This window comes from Maylandia zebra, linkage group LG10, assembly GCF_041146795.1.
Source record: "Maylandia zebra isolate NMK-2024a linkage group LG10, Mzebra_GT3a, whole genome shotgun sequence".
NCBI classification, from domain to species: domain Eukaryota; kingdom Metazoa; phylum Chordata; class Actinopteri; order Cichliformes; family Cichlidae; genus Maylandia; species Maylandia zebra.
Genome location: NC_135176.1, coordinates 32,759,600 through 32,769,888, shown reverse-complemented (window position 1 = coordinate 32,769,888; position 10,289 = coordinate 32,759,600). Strand labels below are relative to the sequence as shown.

The following is a 10,289-nucleotide window of genomic DNA, read 5'->3' as shown; positions in this document are numbered from 1 at the left end:
CTATTTGTGTATGATTGTCAGTCCAAAGAGGGAGAGAGGAAAGAGGGAACGTGAGGAGAAAGTACGAGGTGAGGAAGAAGCAGGTAAGCTAACAGACAGCAGTGACAGGCAGAAACTGTTAACCTGACAAAGAGGAAAACCTGATTTTACTCACAGTCTGGAAGTTGTGTCCTCCCTGTATTAAAGCTGCTAAACAGAATCTGCTAAACAAACTGGGCTGAAACATTTTGACCCTCTTTAACAACATCCCAACATAACATTATCATTGATCGGGGAGAGTAAAATTAATGATATATTTTTATGTGGTTCAGCCACAGCTCTACTGAAACCTCTGTAAAGCTGTAAAGAGAAGCAGATGCTCTGTTTCTACAAATGTTTTAAGCTTGTTTCAAAGATTCTGTACTGCAGCTTTAAATGTTTTCCAAAAGCACACACACACTTATCAGTGATTCTCACACTTGTTACAGTGTGGACCACCTGATAAAAGGTCAAGCTCTCCCAAGCACCACTATGAAAGCATGAAAGTCATAAAAGATCCACCACCATCATCAAGTTTGCTGACGACACCGTCGTGGTGGGCCTGATCTCTGATAACAACGAGACGGCCTACCTGAAGGAGATTAGGAATCTGGAGAACTGGTGCCAGAGGAACAACCTCCTTCTAAACGTCAGTAAGACAAAGGAGCTGATAGTGGACTTCAGCACTAAGCAGGAGAGGAACTACCAGACCCCCGTCATCAACGAGTGCCCAGTGGAGAGAGTGGACAGCTTCAAATACCTCGGAGTTCACATCACGCAGGACCTGTCATGGTCCTGTCACATCAACACCGTGGTGAAAAAGGCCCGACAGCGTCTCTACCACCTCAGACGCTTGAGAGACTTCCAACTGCCCTCCAAGGTGCTCAGGAACTTTTACTCGTGCACCATAGAGAGCATCCTGACGGGAAACATCTTAACCTGGTTCGGGAATAGCACCATGCAGGACAGACGAGCTCTACAGAGGGTTGTGCGGTCAGCTGAGCGCACCATCCGCTCCGAGCTCCCTGACCTGCACTCAATCTACAGCAGGCGGTGCTGGACCAAGGCCAGGAAGATGGTGAAGGACCTCAGCCATCCCAACAACAGACTGTTCTCTCTGCTGAGGTCAGGAAAGCGATTCCGCTCCCTGAAGACCAACACAGAGAGACTGAGGAGGAGCTTCTTCCCGCAGGCGATACGGTCTCTCAATCACACCACCACACAGTACTGACCCACACATATGGTTCTTACACACACACTGGACTTTCTGGACTTTGGTTTTGCACAACACTGGTCACTATATTCTTCATTTCCAGTTAATACTTGTACAGCTGCTGTTATTGTGTATATATTTATTTATATTTCTTCATACATTCTTATATAGTTCTATATTGTGTATTTTGTTGTACAGTTATTTTATTTTCAACTTTAATTTATATATTTTATCTTATTCTTCCCAGTTAAATTTACCCTTCATTCTAATTTGTGTTGTACAGTTATTTCATTTTTAACCTTAATTTATATTTTATTCCTTCCTAGTTAAATTTACCCTTTTTAATTTTTCATATTTATTTCCTATCTTATTCATAGCCTTTTCCTTTTTTGTTTTCTTTAGGTCACGAGCAGTTGTCCAAGCATTTCACTACATATCGTACTGTGTATGACTGTGTACGTGACAAATAAAAATTTGAATTTGAGATTTTTTCATGCATGGTATACATTCTACCACAGGCTGTTGCCTCCAGTTTTATAGTTTTTATTAATATTTTGTAATAATTTCTTCTGTTTCGGGAGTGTTTTTATGTATCTGTATTATATTACACACACACACACACACACACACACACACATTAAAAGTGAATCTCTGTCCAAAAAATGCTCTCAGTTTACTTTTCACTCACTGTGAGCATCGTTCATTATTCTCCCAGTAATGAAGGTTAGGATATGTATTTTTATTTTTATTCCAATCCATTCTTCTTTTGCAGCATTTAAATAACCTTGATCAGATTTGATGGTTTTGTTACAGACTTTAAAAAAAGTGTTTTGCTTTTCTTTCACAAATGTGGGATTAAATTGTGTTAAAATGTACAAAACAGTGATGTCACGCACCCAATGCAAAGCTTCTTCAAGCTGCTGCCGTCAGGGAGGAGACTGCGGAGTCTCCAGGCCAGGACCAGCAGGCTGAAGGACAGCTTCATCCATCAGGCTGTCAGGAAGCTTAACTCCCTCCCGATTCTGCCCCCTCTCCCCTCTTCTCCTCCATGGTCTCACTGAACTCTGTCACACACACACACACACACACACACACACACACACACACACACACACACACACACACACACACACACACACACACACACACTCTGACTCACTCACTGGCCTGCACCAGTTACCAGTCACTTTGTGGAGCATTGGACTGCCACTACCTCATAAGACTTTGTTGTTACACTATCTCTTACTGTACATTACTAAATCTCCATTTGCACTATTTGCCTATTTGCACTACTCTGCCTGGTTTACACTTAATGTCATTTACCCCTACCTGAATATTGTATATTGTATATTGTATAGCTTTCTTGTTAATTTGTATTGTATTTATTTAAATTTTTACTTTTTAATTATTTTATTTGCATTTTTTAATCACTCTCTTATATTTAAATGTTCATTGCTATTTCATCTAGGGTTTGAGAGTAACGAAATTTCTATTCTCTGTATGTCCTGTACATGTGGCAGAATTGACAAATAAAGTTGACTTTGACTTTGATGTCATGTTTTGTGACGAGGACCCAGGCACAGAGAGACTTGATGAATTTAAGAATCTTATGATTTAATAAAGAAATTTGCAGACTTGCACAGAGATGGTAAAATTATGATGACTGATAACAGAGACGAAGACAACAGACGGTGAGGACAGGGAGGAACGGGGGTTTAAATGCACCGAGGAGACATTCAGAGACAACTCGGGACAACATTTAAGGACGCAGGGACTGACAGAGACGGGGAAGACGTCTTATCGTGACGTGTAAAGTTTATCTTGCCTGGCTGGGCAGCTCTCTGGGTGCTCAGCACCCCTAAAGCTCTGATCCTAGAATCGCCCCTGCTCTGAAGCCTGCTTTGTAACTGTGACACCTCACCTCTGTCCCCCAATAGGCACAATCTCGGTGAGCTAGGTAATTTAAATTTCACCCATCCCTCCATATATTTTAAAACATTTTCCCATGTTGGGGAGACCAGTAGTGATGGGATTTCCGGCTCTCTTTGGAGAACCGGCTCTTTCGGCTCCCAACCGGCTCTTCAGGTTGTTTTGTTGCTTTAATTAATTTATTATTAACAATAATATAAAATTATGCACAAAAGGAATTACTAATGTAAAAAAAAGTGGTTTTATTTATATGTTTATATATAAATATATGTGGTGGCCCCTCGAGACAAAGCACGTACAAACTCCAAAAAACATTTCTAGTGTTAACTGAACTTCCAAACAGTGCTACCTAGATCACTTAAATTACACAATTGAAAGCATGTGTGTATTGTTTGTGTATTTATACACAAGCACTCATATATATTCAAAACTTTTAAAAAAAATGTTCATTTACCTGTTACTACCACACACCAAATCTGGTCGTTGGTACTTCTTGGCTTGTGTAGCCACGAGGTAACAAAAGCTCAACACTGCCCCCTAGCATCGTGGAGCACCTCCGTTGTGTTTGTACGTGCTTTGTCTCTAGAGGCCACCGTAAATATACTTTTATTTATTCACTCCATATAAAATGTAATAAATAAATCATATAATACAAAAGCCAACTATTCACATTACTGTTACTATCTGTCCCTGAAAGTGTGACGTCAGTGAACGGTTTTACGTCTCTCCGTAAAGACGGTTGCAATTTGAAAAACATGGGCGGGGCCTTGTTAAAATTCGCCCTTTTTTCTCTGTTACGTCCGGAGATGGGACACAAATAAACAGCCTCTGCCAAGCAAGCCCTGTTCAACTTTGTTCGGTCAAAGAAACTATAACCATGAGTGGAAGGGGCAAGGGAGGCAAAGGACTCGGAAAGGGAGGCGCCAAGCGTCACCGTAAAGTTCTCCGCGATAACATCCAGGGAATCACCAAACCCGCCATCCGCCGTCTTGCTCGTCGTGGCGGAGTGAAGCGTATCTCGGGTCTGATCTACGAGGAGACCCGCGGTGTGCTGAAGGTGTTCCTGGAGAACGTGATCCGTGACGCCGTCACTTACACCGAGCACGCCAAGAGGAAGACCGTGACCGCCATGGACGTGGTGTACGCTCTGAAGAGACAGGGCCGCACTCTGTACGGCTTCGGCGGTTAAACTCATTCACACCAACTGAAAGAACTCAACGGCTCTTTTAAGAGCCACACACCTCCCTTTAAGAGCTTTGGTTGTAGATGTTGTAACCTTTGATTATATGGGTTTATGTTCTTTTGCTCTGGACATATATGCTGACATACATTTTAGATGGTGGAAGGCTTTATGTTACGATAACGCATGGCTCTATTAATAATTATCCCTTGGAGGCTCTTAAGGACATTTATTGTCTTTTGAATTTTTAGTTTTAAACCATTTTCACTGTGTTGAGTGGATTAAAGCCAAATTTGTCAAAGATTTTTTTTTTTTTTTTTTTTTTTTACTTGTTTAAATAAGAGCTCTTGTTTTAATTGGTGTTCAGAGCTATAATATGAAATCTGAGTAGGTGAATAAGGTAACTACGCTGTTATAGTGTCCGACTCTGGAGGTTATTCCTGGTTGTGAGGCAGCGTTCATCCTGGACAGGTTTTCCATTTCAGGGGTAACATGGTCTCAATTTTATTTGCCAAAACACTGGAGTGGAACAAACTTGGCGAAGCGAAGTGGCAATAGTGATGTGTTCACATTAACAGACATTATGGCTGAATACACAATAAGTAAATATTACATAGAGCAATCACTGGAATAACTATTGTCAAATACAGGATTTACATTTATGTTGAATTATGTAATGCATGTTTAAGTAAAAACCTGTTTATATGCTAGGACTATAAAGTCCTTCAATAGTAAAAACGATGCATGTGATTTAAAAAAAAATGTCTAGTTTGGTTGCTCCAATAAGAAATATTACATGATGTTTTCAGTTTGATATCAAGAAGAACATCAATACATTTCTGAGAACAATCATCTATGATATGAGGCATCACTAACTGTAGAAGCACAGATTCTTTAAATTCTTATTTCTTCCAAATATCTCATAAGTTTCACTTTAACGTGCGCATTTCAATCTACTTTCTTTAACTAATGCCACAATCCCGACGTGTCGCGTTGTGAATGTTAAATATAGTCCAGTGAATGAAAGCTGAAGGTCATGTTTTTTTTCCATTGTGAGACTGCGCAGTAGCAATTTACCCACCAAAGAAAGGGAGCAACAGCTCGACCAATGACAGGCGGGGATCTGCACAGCCTTATTTGCATACAGCGGAAATAAAAGAGAGTCGCTCTGCGCTGACGGGCACATTCTCTGCTGTGAAGTAGCGACGAAGGAAAATGCCTGAACCCGCAAAGTCCGCGCCCAAGAAGGGCTCCAAGAAAGCCGTGACTAAAACCGCCGGCAAGGGCGGCAAGAAGAAGAGAAAGACCAGGAAGGAGAGCTACGCCATCTACGTGTACAAGGTGCTGAAGCAGGTGCACCCCGACACCGGCATCTCCTCCAAGGCCATGAGCATCATGAACTCGTTCGTCAACGACATCTTCGAGCGCATCGCCTCTGAGGCCTCCCGCCTGGCTCACTACAACAAGCGCTCCACCATCACCTCCAGGGAGATCCAGACCGCCGTGCGCCTCCTGCTGCCCGGTGAGCTGGCCAAGCACGCCGTGTCCGAGGGCACCAAGGCCGTGACCAAGTACACCAGCTCCAAGTAAACTGCAGCTCTGCTGCATCCACCCAACGGCTCTTTTCAGAGCCACTCACCTCTGCCGAGGAGCACATGTCCTGAGATTTTCCACTGTAGTTGTTTGATGATGATGATGATGATGATGACAAATCTTACACACTGTTTGCCTCATAATTAAATGCAGTCTTGAATCTACAAATGACAGATGTGGTGAGCTAGCATCATCATACCCTGCGTTCTGCAGGGTATGATGATGCTAGCTCACCACAGCAGTCAACACTGTTTTTTCTTTAGACTGTTCCCCAAGGCTCTTGGGGCTCTCCACTGGAGTGAATGTTAAAATTCTCACCGGCTGCTTTCATTTACATGTTTTCATATGACACTGTTGGATACTACTATATTCTATGTGGAATTTTTAGAAAATACTCCATAATTCTAAGACAAAGCCATCATTAAAAAAAACAAAAAAAACCAAAACAACTTTCTATGACAGTTTTGCCCATTTCTGTTAATTTTGTTGTAAGTATTCCATGTCATAATATTCCTCTTGTTCTCCCGAGAAGGAACTGTAACCACATAATTTCCTTTGGGGTTAATAACATATTCTGATTAGGAATTTCTGAAAAAAATATTACATTAAAACACTGTTTTAACAAATTACTTTTTAAAAGACAAGCTTTTTGATAAAACTGCATTCTGCCCAATAATCACCTAAAGCTGGATTCATGGATGAAGAGAGCCGTACGGAAGATAAGGAAAGTCAAAGGACATGTCTGCTTTTGAGCATAGGTAGGGCCAAAATGGCAGCATTCACTACGCCCATTATGTGTAAAAAGTAATGTGTAAACTTGACCTGGGAAAGGAATAATCTGCTCATCTACACAGGTCTCAGCAGACTGAAGCTTTCTTGCACTCTGACAAGAGACGAGCTCATTTGTTAACATGATGAATCTTGAAGAATCTGTCATGAGTTATTTCATTGGCTATAATGAGATCAACTGAGCAGCTGATTTTGTTTCATGTAAAAAATAATTTCAACCCAGATTCAAAAGGGTTGAAATTGGATTGAGATAGAGCAAAGTAATGTGGTTTAGTGCACTTCTAGCAAATATACATCAGTCTGCTGAGATCATGGAAAGCCTGTGTAGATTGAGCAGATGTATTTCAGCTGTGCAAGAGAAACCAAATCCCCCAGTGTAAAAGATCGAGCTTTCACATTACTTCTAATCCATAGTGGATTGTGGGTGTTGTTACTTCGTCCCTAATCCGGCTCCTTGAAAGCTGGTTTACTGATTTACTCGTCCTCAAACATGTCACCTTCCTGCTGCAATGCCTGGATCTGCTCCACCTCATCTCCCAAAAGCTCAAAGTCTAACCCTCCTTCCACAAACTTGAATCAAATCCTTTCTAGCTCTTTCAGCCCTCAGCTTTTTGAAGTATTAAAAATGGAGGTTTTAAGTCCTGCTGTCCACCACAAAGGACAATGAATAAGTTTTATTGTGAAAGGGTTAAACTTATTGTACATCTATGACATCTTAATAAACCAAATTGAAGATTGTAATGTGGAAGAAACAATTTCATCTTTAAGAGAAACAATCTCTGAAAACAGTTATCACGTAACCTCCCTGATTGCCATAGAATGTGGAAGCTGCAGTGCCTGCCATTTTGACAAAAAGTTAATGTTCTCTGTTTCTGTTATTGTAAATGAATGACATTGCAAGAATGTGTACTGCGAATTTTTTCAGTGTATCTGTTTATATTTATATCTACTTACATTTTGGGTTTTAAAGCAGTAAAGACAGCAGGAATATTGTACAAGTTTTAAAGATGCATTTTCATTTGCAGTAAGTGCTTCAAGAACAAAATAAAATGAAAAATGCTAGTTGTTTGAAAACAAAACAGACTTTGCTCAGACATCATGAGGAGGCTTTGGTGTGAGTCTTTATGATAGATGTGTTGATAGTTCACTGGTCTCCACATTTGATTTAGGCCAGGTGTTTAGACTGGATATCATCTTTGATGGAACCCTGTCAGGGATTTGTGTCCGACCTCGAATCATGTGTTAGACTAATGAGTTAATCACTATATTAAATCTTATTAAAAACAAATAAAGCTGAAATCGGTTCAGGTCCACACTGGGGCAGGAAGGTGGACGGGGCTCATGAAATTTGATTCACCAAAAAAAGAAAAAAAAGGCAGCGGTCTTCTATTACGTCCGCCACTCAGAGATAAGACTAGAGAGCTCGCGTGGGAGGTTATTCAACTTTGTTCGGTCAAAGACGAAACAGTAACCATGAGTGGAATTGCGCCTTTGATGTATCATGCTCGCATAAATTCCACTCTATTGCAACTGCATGAATTTACTTTTTTTAATAGGTAGACATGGAAAATGAACTACTGATTTTGAACTTTTTGTGCAATTTGTATATTGTAATAATAATGCATAGCTATTAAAAAGAGATGACTCGCTGAAGTTCAAACCAAGCATCAGAAGAAGGAAGAAAAACGATTTAAGTGACTAGAAGAAAAAAAAAAAAAAAAAAAGCAAGGGAGGCAAAGGACTCGGAAAGGGAGGCGCCAAGCGTCACCGTAAAGTTCTCCGCGATAACATCCAGGGAATCACCAAACCCGCCATCCGCCGTCTTGCTCGTCGTGGCGGAGTGAAGCGTATCTCGGGTCTGATCTACGAGGAGACCCGCGGTGTGCTGAAGGTGTTCCTGGAGAACGTGATCCGTGACGCCGTCACTTACACCGAGCACGCCAAGAGGAAGACCGTGACCGCCATGGACGTGGTGTACGCTCTGAAGAGACAGGGCCGCACTCTGTACGGCTTCGGCGGTTAAACTCATTCACACCAACTGAAAGAACTCAACGGCTCTTTTAAGAGCCACACACCTCCCTTTAAGAGCTTTGTTCTTTGATGTTTCTTATCTTGCTAATCTTCTGATTCCCAACTATGACAATTAAAAGGCATTTGATTTAATTAGTCTCACTAGTAAGGCATGTGGTAGTTACAAAGATTATCAAGGGGTCATTTGGCATGGTTGTCTCTGAACCTTCAGCCTTTTCAGTATGAAAAACGCTGGTGTAACATGGAAAAATGCAAGCAGTGACATGTTTTTCTCTAATAAGCCACACACCACGGAAGTATAGCTTCAGTGTGTTGTCTGCTAAAACTGATTAGTTCAAAATGCCATCATGAAAATTGTTGTCACGTGTTTTGTGGCTTTATTAAAGGATAGAATCAGAGGGATTTTGTTTATTCCCATGGGGGCAATTAAGAAACAGAGCAGCATAGCGTTGAAGATAGACCTGGCATAAACAGGCAGTAAGAGTGAGATAATAAATACTAGTGGTGTGCGGATCGATACTGAAATAAGGATTCTTCCGATACCAGCAATTTATGTTCTAGAATCGATTCTCATATTATAATATCGATATTTTAGTACTCTGGGGTAAGTTTGTTGTTTTTCCATTAAAATGAACGCAGTGGAAAGAAACTATACCATTCGGATCGTCTAATTTGGAAGGAACAACTTCCTCTTACGCCTTTCATAGTCATATGCGAAATACGGCTGTATAAATGTGTCGCAGCCCCTGGCGTGCACACTCACAACAATGGCTGAGCGCAAACAGAGTCATGTGTGGACGCGTTTTACCTCCACAAACAGCCCAGGCGTGGTTTGTGATGTATGTGGCAAGACAGTGAGGTGTTGTGGCAACACCACTGACCTCGTCAAACACCTCGGAGTAAATCACATCACAGAATATGATGAGCTTATGTTGAGGAACTGAAGAGGAGGACAGGGACAGGTGCTGCTGGGGCGAGACAGACGTCTCTCGCAGACGCACAACGTCAGCTTTTTTTTTTATTTCTATATGATTATTCTGCATTATTAAGCAATGAAAACAAGTTGTCTGATGTCCTCTGATCATTATGAAGCAATATGGTTATGTTATTATTACAATTACATAATACAATTATATATTGTATTATGAAATGCAATGAAACATTAAGTTTTTGCACAGAGTATCGGATCAGTATCGCCGATACCCCCCTGAATTTTACTTGGTATCGGATCGGAAAGGAAATCAGTGGTATCGCACATCACTAATAAATAAATACGCAATATACACAAATGACAGTTTTGAAATTAAAGTGACTGAAAGGTGAATAATTAACTGAGTAAAGTGTCGGCAGTATAAAAAGAGTGTAGTTTATGTATATGGGTGTAGGGAAATGGTCTTAATCTGCTGGAGTTAAAAAGCAGAGTGGCTTTGGGGACAAAGGTGGCTCTCCTCCTTTCAGTCTTGCAGGAAATGCAGAGGTGTCACCCAGAGGGGAGCCATTGAAATGCGGGGTGAAGAATGTGAGAGGGGTCGTTGA

General features: G+C 41.1%; 3 protein-coding genes across 3 annotated transcripts; all 3 read left to right on the top strand.

Moving 5' to 3' along the window:
- The first annotated feature begins 3,964 nt into the window (after nt 1-3,964).
- Nucleotides 3,965-4,398, top strand: LOC112435400 (histone H4). The gene has a single exon (XM_024803910.2). It carries the CDS (start codon nt 4,038-4,040, stop codon nt 4,347-4,349), a length of 312 nt encoding a protein of 103 aa, XP_024659678.1. The 5' UTR covers nt 3,965-4,037; the 3' UTR covers nt 4,350-4,398.
- A 1,114-nt stretch (nt 4,399-5,512) lies between these two features.
- LOC106676640 (histone H2B 1/2) lies at nt 5,513-5,975 on the top strand. The gene has a single exon (XM_014413622.4). It carries the CDS (start codon nt 5,556-5,558, stop codon nt 5,928-5,930), a length of 375 nt encoding a protein of 124 aa, XP_014269108.1. The 5' UTR covers nt 5,513-5,555; the 3' UTR covers nt 5,931-5,975.
- Nucleotides 5,976-6,671: 696 nt separating this feature from the next.
- On the top strand, nt 6,672-8,794 carry LOC112435401 (histone H4). Its single transcript, XM_076888784.1, has 2 exons — nt 6,672-6,691; nt 8,448-8,794. Exons 1-2 carry the CDS (start codon nt 6,672-6,674, stop codon nt 8,743-8,745), a joined length of 318 nt encoding a protein of 105 aa, XP_076744899.1. The 3' UTR covers nt 8,746-8,794.
- The last annotated feature ends 1,495 nt before the right edge of the window (nt 8,795-10,289 follow it).